Source organism: Indicator indicator, chromosome 6 (genome assembly GCF_027791375.1).
Source record: "Indicator indicator isolate 239-I01 chromosome 6, UM_Iind_1.1, whole genome shotgun sequence".
Classification (NCBI taxonomy): Eukaryota; Metazoa; Chordata; class Aves; order Piciformes; family Indicatoridae; genus Indicator; species Indicator indicator.
The window spans coordinates 27,933,752-27,948,454 of record NC_072015.1 but is presented as its reverse complement, the minus strand read 5'-3'; the positions used below and the strand labels follow the sequence as shown (position 1 = coordinate 27,948,454).

General features: G+C 43.9%; 1 protein-coding gene across 1 annotated transcript; it reads left to right on the top strand.

Annotated features, from left to right (window-relative positions):
- CIDEA (cell death inducing DFFA like effector a) lies at positions 1-12,481 on the top strand. Its single transcript, XM_054381812.1, has 5 exons — positions 1-38; positions 5,208-5,364; positions 5,552-5,698; positions 7,698-7,879; positions 12,349-12,481. The coding sequence occupies exons 1-5, from the start codon at positions 1-3 to the stop codon at positions 12,479-12,481; spliced, it is 657 nt and encodes a 218-aa protein (XP_054237787.1).
- The last annotated feature ends 2,222 nt before the right edge of the window (positions 12,482-14,703 follow it).

Genomic DNA, 14,703 nt, shown 5'->3' with positions numbered 1-14,703 from the left:
ATGGAGGTGGCGAGGGACTACGTGGGCTCGCTGGTGCGGTGAGTGCAGGGAAACCCCCTCCTTCATCCCTCCCAGGGCAGCCGCCAGCTTACCCCACTCAGCACGGGAGAGACCTGTTGGAGCGGGTCTACAGGAGGTCACAGAAATGACTCGAGGGCTGGAACCCCGCCGCTGTCAGGACAAGCTGAGAAAGTTGGGGTTGTTCAGCCTGGAGATGAGGCGGCCACGGAGAGACCTTACAGCAGCCTTTCAGTACTTAATGGGGCCAATAAGAAGGATGGGGAGGGCCTTAATCTGGAAGTGTAGTGGCAGGACAAGGGGTGATGGTTTAAAGTTAAAAGAGGAGAGATCCAAACTAGAAATTGTTTCCCTTGAAGGTTGTGAAACCCTGGTCCAGGTTGCCCAGACAGGTGGTAGAAGCCCCATACCTGGAAACATTCCAGGTCAGGGTGGAGTGGGCTTTGAGCAACTGGCTTTATTTGAAGATGCCCTTGCTTGGTGCAGGGGTGTTGGACAAGATGACTTTTAAAGGTTCCTTCAAACCCAAACCATTTTGTGATCTTGGCAGGCTAGCTCCTGGAGGATGCTCGAGAGGAGCCAAGTCTGAATAACTCCATTTGTCAGCTCTGGGTCTTCAGGAGCAAAGGGCACTCTCTAGGCATTGTGTGGGGGCTAGTCACAGCGGGTGCAGGGAGAAGGAGCTTAAATCTGATGGCTGTGAGGTGGGAGAATGAAGCAGGCCTGCTGTCATGGCCTTTTGAGCCTCATATTAAGTGCTTCTGAGGGAAGTGTTAGCAGGAGCTTTGCAGTTATAACTCCTCCTTGAGGAGTAATGGCTGGGATGTTGTTTGCCACTCGGCATTAGCAAGGCCGCTGTCATGCATGCAAAGAGCTTATGTGTGTGGTGTGGAGCCTTGATGTAAGGAGCTGCTGTACTCCTTGACAACACAACCATGATTCTTGGCCTCTGTTCACATTTCAGGTGTGCTAACCACATCTGTAAAGGTGCTCCACTCAGAAAGGCATCTACTTCTAGATGTTGTTCTGATACCTCTGCAGTTCATGTTTTATCAGGGAAACCAGATCTCTAATCTGACTGATCTCAGTCTCCTGACTAATTGCTGACTTGTTTTTTTTATTTTATTGCTATTGCTGTTACTGTCATTGTCATTTGTCTGTGAACTCTGACTTAAAAAAACAAACCATGCCATGTTCTGAAGCCACTTGTGTTGTGCAATGTTGATTTTTCTGAGTGAGACTGAAGACTGTTGCACCACGTTCTTAGACAAACATTTGAGGCATATTGCAAACAAAGATAGAATGAAATATGTGTCCAGGGCTCAAGGCAGGCTTTTAAATCCCATATTTTCCTAAAAAAAAATAAATTCATCTATCCCACCAGCCTTGACACTATAGTGAATGCCTGGAGCAGTATCCATAGGTCCCTCTCTAGCAGGTTTTAGTTATACAAAACAAGCTGGCCAAGATGCTAGAGTTTGAAGATCATTCATTTATATTTTTATATTTCCTGATACAAGATCACCGTCGCCTTTAGGGAAGAGCTAGGACTTGATCTTTTCAACTTTAATGAAACAGTAGTGGAGCTATCTATAACTAATATGTCACTCAACTTTCTAATAAAGATAACCGTGCCTTAGTATGTTCCTTTCCCCTCCACTGTTTGCTTCCTGACTTAGTCTGAACAGCTTTTAGTAGGAAATTATTTTTGGTAACTCAAATCTAGTAGGGGAATTCCCTGCATCAGGTTTGTCTGGTTTTTGAGGACAGTTGCAGCAAAAAAGAAATCCTTCTAGGAGCCCTGTATATAGGCTGGCCTATTTGAGTCTGTGGCCTTTGTTTCAGGGGAAACAAAGAAAATCCAAGTTTTCAGCAAGTACAACCAGAAATGGGAAAATCCACACTCTTGTCTGGCCTTTTTTTAAATCATACTGGTTTTTGTTTCCTAGTACTTCTTAATAACTGGAGCCCAGACTCACTGCTTCTAAGCAGATATAGTTCAAACGTGATACTGACTGCTTTTACTGAAATGTGGGTGTAATGGCATCAGTGTTGTTTAACTCTCTGGATTCCTGCTAAGTGACTGTCTGGTGGACCTAATGAAAGTCATGGTTTATTAATCTTTTGGTTTTTTTTTTTCCTCTAACTTTTTGCATCTGCTAGAACTAGGCAGCAGTATGAGGTGATTGATCTCAAATCCAGAAGAAACTTCTGCTCAGAGCTGCAAAATACAGCTTGTATAGCTGTCTGTGCTAATTAATGCTTGAGGTGAACTCCTGTAGCTCATGTCCTGCCCATGAGCTATGTCCCCAGCAGTCTTCCTTCTGTATCATGATGTATGTTTTGGCTTTTTTCCTGATGCTTTGTCTTTTATGAGTGACAGCCTGGCTTAAGTAGCGGGAAAGAAAACTCTTCAACAGGACTGGTATTTTCAGTCCTTGCAAAAGGAAGATCTTGGCAGTACATACCGCTGGTACATACCATTCAAGTAACTATTCTACATGTTGGTGTTCACATGCATGAGAGGGAATGGGATGTAACTACCTCTGAAAGTGTCTCTTGAACCCTGAGTGTTGCACTTCCTTTTGTTAGGGTGCCCTAAGGGTGCCTGCCCAGAGGCAGAGAAGCAAGCTTCATATCTCAGGAAAAGACTTAAGTGATTCAGAATGGGAAATGCCCACAGCCCAGTGGGGTGATTAATTTAGTGAAGAGATTAACAAACACCCTATCCTGGCATGCTTCCCTTCTGTGGAGCTTCAATGCCTGTGTCAGTGCTACTGTCACCTTGTTCTCCCTGGTCTCAACACTTCTCCAGAAGGAAAGTGCATACTAGTTCTCTAATTTGAAACAGTGCCTGTCTCCTGAAAAACATGCTGACTGCTCATTCTCACCAGCTTTGTTTCAGGAAGAATGAGATTTCTTACAGCCTTGTGCATATATACAAACTGCTGAAAGCCAGGGACATAGAGTTTGAACAGCACTACCAAGAAGGTATTAGCTTGAGATAGAATACAGGTGCTGAACATCTTCTGCCCTTTAAAAAAGAAATAAAAGCTCCAACAGTGCTGAGGAGCATTTGAGGAAGGTAAAATGTGGTGTACAGAGGAAAGGCCCTAGCCCAAAGCCTTGTAGATGAGCAATTCAGAGTGAGAACAGAAAATACATTAATTGATGAAACTGACCAGTCACAAAAATGACTTCATGTGCATCCAAAAAAAAAAAAAAGGCTTAAAGAACAGGTAAGAGGTTTGGAAAAGATATTCTCCTTGGTCAGTGTGGGCTTGTACAGAAGGCATGACTGTGACATTAGTTGAGTAACATTATACCATTGTTTTAGGAATTCCTGTATTCACTCTGGCTGCAGAAAGAGGCTGCCAGTTCACTCCTTCTCTTGCTGTGGAAGTGTTTGAGAACAGGTTTTCCTATGCAAAACTGACCTTTGACATCTATATAGGAGAACAAAACAGGGATGCATCCTTTTCCAACTCCCGTGCAACTCAGTCTTAAGGAGCAAAGGCTATATAGAGGGTTAAGTCCAGGAATGTAAGAGACAAAGTATTGTCTCCCCTTAAAAGACTTGTTAGAGAGCAGTCCTTTTCAGGTGTCATGCAGAGGGTGATGTTTGGCAAGCTGACTATTGAATTAATCAATGTAACTTGGCAGCAAAAAGCTGTCACTGGGTGTAGGTAGGAGCAGGGCTGTGGGAGTTGCCAGTTAGCAGTGTTATGCACTCAGTTTACCTAACACAACCTCAGCAGTCACTATTAAAACATGTGATTGCCCAGAAAAATTTAAAACCTCTTTCTAAAAGTGTTTGAATTCTTCCAACCTCTCTGGCAGCCTGCTCCACCACTGTGCATTAATGTAGTTTTTGATTTAATTTGGCTTCTTTTGGTACACTGGGGCACAAACAAGTCTTACTCTGTTATTTTTGAAAAATAGACGAAGTTTTGTAGACTGCAGGTACTGTTTACAAGGTTCCTTGGCTGTTTGGAAGTCAAGCATAACTAGATGCTTCAGCTGGACAGGGTTCTGGGGCATCTTGTCCAGACTGTGCTTTTGTCAAGAAAGGTTGGACCAGATGATCCTTGAGGTCCTTTCCAACCTGGTATTCTATGATTCTATATCAAAAAGCTCCTCCTTGCATTCTGATGCTACATCTCTTGAATATGGATATGTTCAGTCTACTAAAGCAAGATCATATCTAACTAGTTGAAAGGAGCTTTGTGTGTTATCTCATTGGCTGTTTATCTTGCAGTTAAAGAGAATCATCCAAGTGGCCAAGTGCAGTAGGAGCTGCTGCCTTTCCAATTCAGTGTTAAAACCTGTCACCCTCACAGTAATAGTGACCTTGACATCAGCTGAGCTAGAAGTGGCCCATGTCTTCTTGAAATGTTTTTTTCCTTTTGGAAGTGTTTTCAGATGTCACTGGTAAGACAAAGTTCAGAGACATATATTTAGGGCTTTGTAGTATTTAGTTTTGAAAGCAAGCTCCAGAAGTCTAGTATGACCTGTGGTTAGTAGGTCAAGAGGGGCTCTCCTCCCCCTCTATTCTGTTCTGGTGAGGCTGCATCTGGAATATTGTGTCCAGTTCTGGGCCACTCGGTTCACGAAGGACCTCAGGGAACTACTTGCAAAAGTCAAACACAGAGCCACAAAGATGGTAAAGGGAATGGAACATCTCCCTTATGAGGAAAGGCTGAGGGAGCTGCAGCTCCTCAGCTTGGAGAGGAGGACTGAGAGGTGACTTCGTTCATGTTTATAAGTATGTGAAGGGCGAGAGTCAGGAGGACCAAGTCAGGCTATTCTCAGAGATGTCCAATGATAGGACAAGGGGCAGTGGGTGCAAGCTGGAGTATAGGAGGCTCTACATGAACATAAGGAAAAACTTTTTCATTGTGAAGGTGACAGAGCACTGGAACTACCCAGAGAGGTTGTGGCATCTCCTTCTCTGGAGACATTCAAAACCCACCTGGACATGTTCCTGTGTGACCTACTCTAGGTGATCCTGCCATGGCAGTGGGGTTGGACTGGATAATCATGTGAGGTCCCTTCCAACCCTTAATGTTCTGTGATTCTGTAACAACCTGCATAATGTACCTATGTCACTGAACTCCACAATCCTTCTCCTTCTCACAGTACTTGGTGTAACTATTTTTATAACTGTGCTGAATTTTTATTTGTCTTAGATCTTTGGTGTCCATGGGAGCATCTGTGGGAGCAGTAACAAAACAGACCCTGTTCCCTCCTCTCATGCCTGCAGGGCGACCTTTCCGTGTGTCCAATGCCTCCCGAAGCAGCCGGAAAGGAATTGTTGCAAGCAGTCTGCAAGAGCTCATCAGCAAGGTACAGCAAACATTCCCACTCTGGATAAAACTTAGTGAAGTATAGTATCCCAGAAGGGCGATCCACAGACTCTTGTTCTTCTAAAAATAATTTTTAGTGAAGTTTGGGAGCATGTCAGATAAACAAGTCTTGATGTGAAACGATGGGCCCTCTTCTGAATGCTAACATCTACTGGTTTATTTTTCAGACTTTAGATGCCTTCCTTATATCTGCTGGAATAATTACTTTGGTTTTGGAGGAAGATGGCACAGTTGTGGACACAGAAGAGTTCTTCAAGTCCTTGGATGATAATACACACTTCATGGTTCTAGAAAAAGGAGAGAAATGGACCCAAGTAAGTTCTGGCTACATCTCATTTAAATAGAATTGGATGGAAGAAAGTCTATGACTGCTAGAATTGTTAGAAGGAGAGGAGAAAAGGAAGAAAACTTCTGTAAAGAAGGCAAGGTATCAGCTCCTTGATGTTGAGCCTTCCTGGATGGCAAATTAATTTAATTTGGATTTTGTCCCTTACTTGGCCATAGATCTGCCAAGAATTGAAATGAAACACAACAACTGAAAAGAATTACAGGGCAAGTCCTCTGCTTCTAGAAAGCCTCAGAAACAACTTTGTCTTCAGGCTTTTTGTGACAAAGAAAGTTAGGACTTCAACTGCATGAAGTTAAAAATACGTCTTTAAACGTTAGCTTTGAGAGGGGAAAAATGCCCAAATTTAGCAATGTAAAATAAGTTTTGCCTTGTGAATGCAGTACTAGTTTAGTGAAGGTTAGAAAAATGCCCATGTTTAATCTTCCAAACATCAAAATCTAATCTTAGTCTACATGCAATCATATCAATTCAGTATCCAGCTCCTTTCCCCACTACCATATGTCCTGTTTGGCACTGCAGCAGAAAGAGTTTGGATGCTGCCCTTTTTCAGGATGACAACAGAAGGACTGCCACAGCTTCATAGATCATCATGGCACAAGCTCTGTCATGCTTCATCCAAATATTCTGGGTGCTAATGTGGCAGGGAGGAGATCTGCTACCAAGCATACCAACTACTTGTACATGTCCAGACCATTGTTGGCAGGGACCCTGGTTGCTCCAGCTCAGAGGCTACCGAAGTAAAATAGGCATAAAATTGCTGGCTAATGATATCCCATGTTTGACTTGGGCAGACTTATGGCACTGAGTGCAGAAAGGCCCAGTCTTGCACAACTTCATTGCTTCATTTCGCATGCATAAAGCAGCTTGGCAGCTGTGATCAGCCTTGAGCGGGATGTGTTGAGCTGGGTGTCCCCTAGATGGCTCTGTAAATCTGGGTCTTCTGTGCTGTTCTCTGCTTGTTTCTTGGGAGGTTTTGTTTTGTTTCATTTTCTTGAAGCTAGCGATCCTGCAAGCATCACTATCAGCCCTGAAGAGGGCTGCTTTCCATAAAGGAGGCTGTATCTAAGGTGAAAGATGACTTTCCATGTTGTTCCTCCTTAGCTTTTTGTCTTAAACTCAATATTGACCTCATCCTGGGCTACATCCAAAGCAGCATGGGTGGCAGGTCAAGGGAAGGGGTTCTGCCCCTCTGCTCCACTGTGGTGAGACTGTGCCTGCAGTGCTGGGTCCAGATCTGGTGTCGTCAGAACAGGAAGGACATACACCTATTGGAGCAGGTTTAGAGGAGACCACAAAAATGATGAGGGCTGAGACACTTCTGCTGTGAGGACAGGCTTAGAGCGTTGTTCAGCTTGGAGAGGAGAAGGCTTTGGGGAGACCTCCTTGTGGCCTTTCAATACTTAAAGGGGCCGTAAAGAAAGATGGAGACAGACCTTTTTAGCAGGGCCTGTTGTGACAGGACAAGGGGTGATAGATTTAAACTAAAAGAAGGAAGATTTAGACTAGATACAAGAAAGACCTTTTTTTCATGCTGAGGGTGGTGAAAGACTGGCCCAGGTTACCCTGAGAGGTGGTTGATGTCCTATCCCTGAAAATATTCCAGATAGGGTTGGACAGGGTTCTGAGCAACCTGGTCTAGTTGATGATCTTGTCAGACTGCAGGGCAGTTGGACTAGGGGACCTTTAAAGGTCCCTTCCAACAAAAAAAAATTATATGATTAAACCCTAGGCCTAACCAGTAGTGGTTCTCTCCCCTGTGGCTTCTGTATACTCTGAAGAAGAAGCTGTATTACAGGCAAGAAATATTCAGGAGGTTCTGTGTCACAGTAGAACTTCTGTGTCTGTCTGGAACAGCTTCAGAAACTGGCTCAGGACTTGAACAATGTTCCATAAACTACAGACTGGGTTTTTTCTGTGCTAATGCCTCATGGCCCAAACTGTCTCCCTCCCTCTTTTCAAATTAGACAAGAAATGGAGTTGCCACTGTGAAACGCAAGAAGAAAATGGGAGTAGCTAACATCACATTTGATCTGTACAAGCTGAACCCAAAGGATTTTATTGGCTGCTTAAACATCAAGGCGACCTTCTATGAGATCTACTCTGTCTCATATGACATCAAATGTATGGGAGCAAAAAGTGTACTGCGGTAAGTCTGTTTCTGTTACGGATCAGGTCTTTGTGTTGAGGTGAAATTGCTTGCTCATTGGTTCTGTGAAGCAAGTCTGCTTGTAAACTTAGTGTTTGTATTAATTCTTACATAGTGGCCAATGTGATGAATCTTCCTTTGCAAGGTGGACAGCTGACTTGTAGAAATCTGACTTAATGGAATCTTAAGTTCTTGCCCAAGGCAAAAATCTTGCCAGCAAGGGTGTAGTTAAAGTCTCTTTGTTCTTCATGAGAGAATTTTCCCAGAGTTCTTCGATTTGCTTGAAGAATGCAAGCTGAGGAAGATGCATCAGGCTCTTCGAAGGGGGACTTCAAATGAGATCTAATGGCAGAGGTCTTAGTGGTCAGTCAAGGGAGGGCCCCTCTGCTCAGCTCTGCTGAGAAGCCACCTGCAGTGCTGGGTCCAGCTCTGGAGTCCTCAGTACAAGGACATGAATTTGTTGAAGTGGCTTCAGAGGAGGCCACAAAAGATTATCAGAGGTCTGAAACCTGCTGTGATGGCAGGCTGAGAGAGTTGGAGTTGTTCAGCCTGGAGAAGAGAAGACTTTGGGGAGACAATGTTGTGGCTTTTTACTACTTAAAGGGGGCCTATAAGAAAGATGGGAACAGTCTTTTTAGCAGGGCCCGTTGTGACAGAACAAGGGGTGCTGGGTTTAAACCATAAGAGAGAGATTTAGACTACATAGAAGGAAGACATTTTTAACATTGAGGGTGATGAAACACTGGCCCAGGTTTCCCAGAGAGGTGGTAGATGCCCCATGCCTGGAAACATTCCAGGTTGGGTTGGATGGGGCTCTGAGCAACCTGATCTAGTTGAAGATGTCCCTGCTCACTGCAAGGGGGTTGGACTGGGTGACCTTTAAAGGTCCCTTCCTACCCAAAGCATTCTATGGTAAAGCTTCCTCAGATTTTGCAATGCTCATCTGCCAAATACAGCACCTGAGCGACACAGGCAGAGTAAAATGGAAGAAATATGACACTGTTGTCTTAATGTGAACTTGCCATCTGTGTAATGCTCTGATGTCACTATTTTTAAGCCAGTTGGTGTCTAAGCAAACTAAAGGAGCATTAAAAGGACCACTGTCTCCTGCAGGACTAAGCTGTGGTGGGTTGTGAGTTTAGGAGATCTGGTGGTTAGGAAATGATGCCTTACAGGGTGCAAAATAATACCCGTTTCAACCACTGCTTTCAATAGTGCGGTGAAGGTCTGTGCCTTGTCAAAACCAGCTGTGTGAAGGAAACTTCTAGTTCAGATGCCTTCACAGGGGTGCCATACTTTGACAGCTGTTGAAGCTGCAGCCCTGAATTTCTCAACCTGACCTTTCAAAATGTGGTTGAAACACAGTATGTTGCTGCATTTTATGACTTGAGGATCAGAGCTGCTCTGTGCAGGACAGGGGTGTATATATCCTAAGAGATGTTTTCATTTCCCCTGAGCAAAATGTAGTCTTTAGTTTGAAATCTTCAAACAGTCCCTCATCCCATAATGCAGATACTATGCATTGTAATGCTAATCTTGTTCCCTGTCTTCCAGTCTAACTGACCTCTCCCACTCTACTTAGGTGGTCCTTTGCTTAATCCTTCAGGCCACAGTTGCTGTAGCTGCAGATAAGACCCTTCTCTGGTCATTCTGCAGTAATTATCCAGCTCTGTGCTACACCCACCTGTAGAACTGGCTTTGTTAGGAGTTCTTCAAAGCAAAAAATTTACCCTTGAACAGCTGCACTCCTCCAGTTCCTGTGTTTGTCAAGTCTCTTGAGCCAGAACAAAGTCTGAGTTCTGGCTATCTGCTGTGGAGATGAGGATTAGCACTGGAAATTGCACTGCTAAGGAGAGTTTGAAGTGACAGTTGTGCCTCCCTGCCAACGCAAGGCAGCTGGTGGGGAAAAAAATGATGCTAGCAAACAGCTGAAGTAGCTGTGGAGTTCTTCTAGAAGCACTGTTATGTTACAAAGTTGAGCTGTAAGGGAAGTGCCAGTATCAGGGCAGTGAAAAAGTGCTAGCAAAGAAAGGGGTGACAGAAGAGTTAACCTTTGGTGCTCCTGAACACAACAATGAGATGGTCTCTCTTAACTTGCTATTGAAATTGGAGACAGAAGATATTTGGTTCTTGGTGTAGTCCCTCTGCTAATGAATTCCCAAATGCTAACTCTGATGCCCTCTCCCTGTGCCCACCTGCAGAGTGTGAAGGGAGAGGACTTCAAAATGCAGCAGTTGTTCATCCATGGGAGGGGCTCGAAGCCTGCCAGGTCTGATTAGTGCATTTCCCCTGCAGTGTCCAACTGAGGGATCAAATGTCTGGTTCAACAAATACCTTGCTCCATGGCTTAAACGACAACTGCTCTTGTGTGCAAGTGACACAGTGCAGCTGCTCACAAGCTTGGTACCAGCTGCAGCTTTCTTTACAACTGTAAAGCTCCTTGGCCCATGCCATCCGGTGGAGGGAAGGACATGCTGAAAAGGCATATTTGTGGGAAGCATGAATAAAGGGACAGTGTTTTTGAAAGGCTTCCCAGGCTCAAAGCACAGGGGTTTCTACTCTTTAAATGCATTGGATTTTGACTGCAAGCCTTCTTCTATCACAGTGAAGAAAAAGGAAAAAATAAAAATTTGGAGGAAGACTTTGCCTTTTCTGCTAGAGCTCAAAGGAGAAGTGGATAGCAGCAGAGTGTTCACAACTGCATGTTTTCTCAGATAGCGATTCAGAAAACTTTCATCCTTTTTTGTGCGGAAGAGGAAGGCTGGTCTGGTTTCTGCATCTTCATAAACTGATCCCTTCCCAGTTTTGGAATAGCTCCAGTTCTTATATACCACTTCCCCAGTGCCTCAGCTTCACTCTTGTGAAGGCCCACTTGACTTGTGTGGGATAAACCTTGAATATACCTCTTAGTACTGATGTCCTTGCTGTTTCTTGGAGAATGGAAGTAAGACACAGCTATAACTAGGTTGCATAAAGGACCATTCAGATATGATGATCTCTATTCCCCTGTGAGCCTGTGGTGATCCACAGTTTATATTTTAAACCTCTAATTCTCACCTGATCTTAGTTTATGGATTTTTTTTTGTTTGTTTGTTTTTTACCTGGACAGGTTGGAGAGTTAGGCAGAGAGGAACCTAATGAAGTTCAGTGAAAGCAAATGTAGAATCCTGCAGGTGGGGAGGAATAACCCCACACACCAGTACAGGTTAGGGGTGGACATACAGGGAGGCAGCTCTGCTAGGAAGGACCTGGTGAACAACAAGTTCACTATGAGCCAACAATGTGCTCTTGAGGCCAAGAACACCAATGGTCTCCTGGAGTGCAGTCTCCTGACCAGAAAGGTGAAGCAGGTTCTTCTCCTATACTCTGCCGTAGTGAGGCTACATCTGGAGTACTGTGTCCAGTTCTTGGCTCCCCAGTTCAAGAGAGGGAACTACTGGAGAGAGTTCAGCAGAGGCTACAAAGATGCTGAGGGGACTGGAGCATCTCTCTGATGAGGAAAGGCTGAGAGACCTGGGGCTGTTTAGCCTGGAGAAGACTGATAGGGCATTTTCTCAGTGCTGATCAATATCTGAAGGGTGGATATCAAGAGGATGGGGCCATACTGTTTTCAGTGGTGCCTGGCAACAGGCACAAACTGGAACACAGGAGGTTCTATCTGAACATGAGGGAAAACCTCTTTTCTGTGAGGGTGCTAGAGCTCTGGGGCAGGCTGCCCAAAGAGGTTGTAGATTCTCCTTCTCTGGAGGGATTCCAAACACACCTGGACATTGAGATCCTGGGCAACCTGCTGTGGGTTACCCTGCTTTAGCAGGAGGCTTGGACTGGATGATCTCCATCTGGTCCATTCCAGCTGCTGCCACTCTGATTCTGTGACCTGTACTGATTCTCACATATTTTATAAATATCAGCATTCAAATATATAATATCTTTAAAAAACAGAACAGCTGTGAACTGAGAATTCTGAAGGCTGCAGCTTGGACAGCATTAACTTGCTTTGCTTCACTTGTTTTGCTCTTGGGCATCCACTGTAATGTGATTGCTCAGCTTCAGATCTAATCAGGTTTGACCTGTAGCTTGGAGACACCCATAGTGTTGTGTTGGTAGATGGCCTAAAGGTGAAATGCAAAGTGGATCCATGCTGCAGGAATGCTGCTGGGCTCCCAGGTAAAGTTATCTCCAGTGGTGCTCTGGAGTGATGGCTTTGCAGGAGGCCTGTAAATGTCTAACAGGGTGGCAGCCTGCTTTGTTAAATGTGTTTTCTGGTTCTGCCATCATGTCCATAGTTTTCTGTTCATGGCCACAGAGCTATTTCTTTTCCTAAAGAAGGTACAAAACTGGCCAGCTTTTAAGAAGTGAGAAGGAATGACAGAGTTCTTAGATCTGCCTCATCCTAAGGGTGGTGTGGGTGGGGAGAAAGAAGTGATGTAATCTTTTTAATTTTAAAGAAATGGCTTTTCTTTTTCTAGGAAGGTGCTTCAGCTGATGTCCCATGCAGCACAAATAACTGGACAGTTTCTTCTCTACACTGGGACCTATATGTTGCAGTTGATGGGTGAATATGATGAAGATGACACGTGTGCAAGATCAAGGCGGGAGTAGTGAGCACAGCTGCACTTCTGATCTCGGATCCTTTTACTTAAAGACAGTCTCTTACCCAGTTTTGATTGTATTGATGTTATAGGAAGGAGATGCTGTCTGACTGACATAAGCTAACATTTTTTCCCATGTGGGGATGTTTTGTAGGCCTTAGTCATAAAACAAGGGTTTGGTGTTCACAGGCCCATAACACAGCAAAAAGATGGGTGCCTAATAGCTGAGATTTAGTAAAAAGAGAGAGGGCAGGGTTTAGCCCAAATAACTCCAAATGGAGAATAAATATACTTGGAAACCTACATACTGCATACTTTGTAACCAGTGGAGTATTTCTTGCACAGATTAAAACATAAGCGTTTTTTTTGTTTGGTTGGTTGTTTTTTCCTTGGCTGTCTACTTGCCCTCTGAACAGATTGGGTTGCAAGGTGGGGGTAGGGAGGGCTGTCTTTTTTTTTTTTTTTTTTAATCCTTAACAGTGCTGGTATTAGTGCCCAACTGGCATTGAGATACAAAAGGGTGAAGTGTACTTATTTACTCCAGCTAGCAATGGAACTATGCATTACAACTGAATACTGGACCAGTGACTGTCTACTCTGGTGAAGACTAATTGAAGAAAGTATAGCTGCTAAGCAAAAGCTTAAAATTTAGCCTTATTTCCCTTAAAACAAGTTAAAACATTTTGTTGTATCTCTTTATATTTTCCTTCAAACCTACAGAGAGCTCAGGTTAGTAGGGCTCATACCAGTTGAAGAACTTGATGTAGTTAGATCTGGTGTTCAGTTCTGCCTAAGTGTTGGATAATTTGCCATAGCTTCATGAATATGGTTTACAACCAAGCTGCTGAAACTTCCTTCAGGGGTAAAACCATCACTACTGTAATTTTTACTGTTCAGTTACAAGATCACACTACATCCCAAAATGTACTTGAGGTACACATAAGAGATGCTGCATTTTGATGCCCGTGTGTTTGGGGGAGCACAGCAGGACACTAGTCTTGTGTAACAGCCGTGTGCTCTAAACTGGGGATTTGCAGTTTTATAGTCTCCCAAAACAAGTTGTAATAAAGGACAAAGTTTGTATTCATTAGATGGAGTTGTCTGTAATGTTTTCCAAAGTTTAGTGATCTGCTAGCATGACCAGCTTCCAGCAAGCTTGCCCTCAGCAGTGTAGAAAACTGGAAAATGAGCAGTGTTGGGTATCTTGTGTCAAAATACAAACTCCTGTTTCTGAAGTAAAAGAGCCCAACTTTGGTTGCTCATAGGTGTGGCTTTTAAGGTTTTCATTTGCTTGCTCACGTTACATTTTTGCATTAAGACTGAAAGCTGTTAAGGAGATAGCAGATGCAGGTAATTGTGTCTTATCTGACAGTGAGTGGAACCTAGGAAGAGAAGCTCTAGTGACAGAGTTCACAAGCGTGGCAGGGGAAGAAAGCAGTGGGAGTGAGAGGGAAAAGACTGTTGTGGAGCTCAGTGCTTGCCATGCCTCTGCTGATGGATCCATTAACTATGTGCATCAGTGGCACTGATCAGATGGAACAAATCCTAATCTGCTAAAAGAGGAGCAGGCAGGCTGACAAGACCAAGCATCATGGTTGGTGGCATCTATTCTGACCTATCAGCTTGGTCTGTTCACTTCGAATGTCACTTCTTATGTTGGGAATATTGCTCTTACCTTTATCCAGAAATTTCACCTCCATATGCTTGATTTTGCCCTCCCTTTATGGGTGTGACTTAGCCACCTGGAGCTGCACCTTTCTAATCACAGTTGTGATGAAAAGCAGCCTAAATCCAAGTGTTAAAACGACTGATGGACACAAGCTCACTTGGTCTCTGCCTGTCTCTTCAGTGGTGATACTACAAATAAGTAGATGGTGAAGAAAAACTTGGTTTTTTCCCCTGATTTCTGGTGTTTCCCATCTACTACTGAGTGTTTGCTGGAGGAGTGGGAAGGGTATACTGTTCCAGACAAGGGGAGGACTGCTTCTTTCCTCACAGAGAAGAATGTCTGTAACTTGCAGCACTGTCAGATTTCTTTAGACTATTTTGTGAGTAATGAGAAAGGAGTTATGTCAAAATGGAAGTTTTATACTTCCTCTGTATTGTTCTTGACATGCACCACCCCCCCAAATGATTGTGGCTGTGATAACTGTTGGCCAAAGTCTTTCTACCCCTATCAGGGAATTGTGTTAACTGGGACTTTATCATTAATTCTCTCAGCTTTTAAGGACA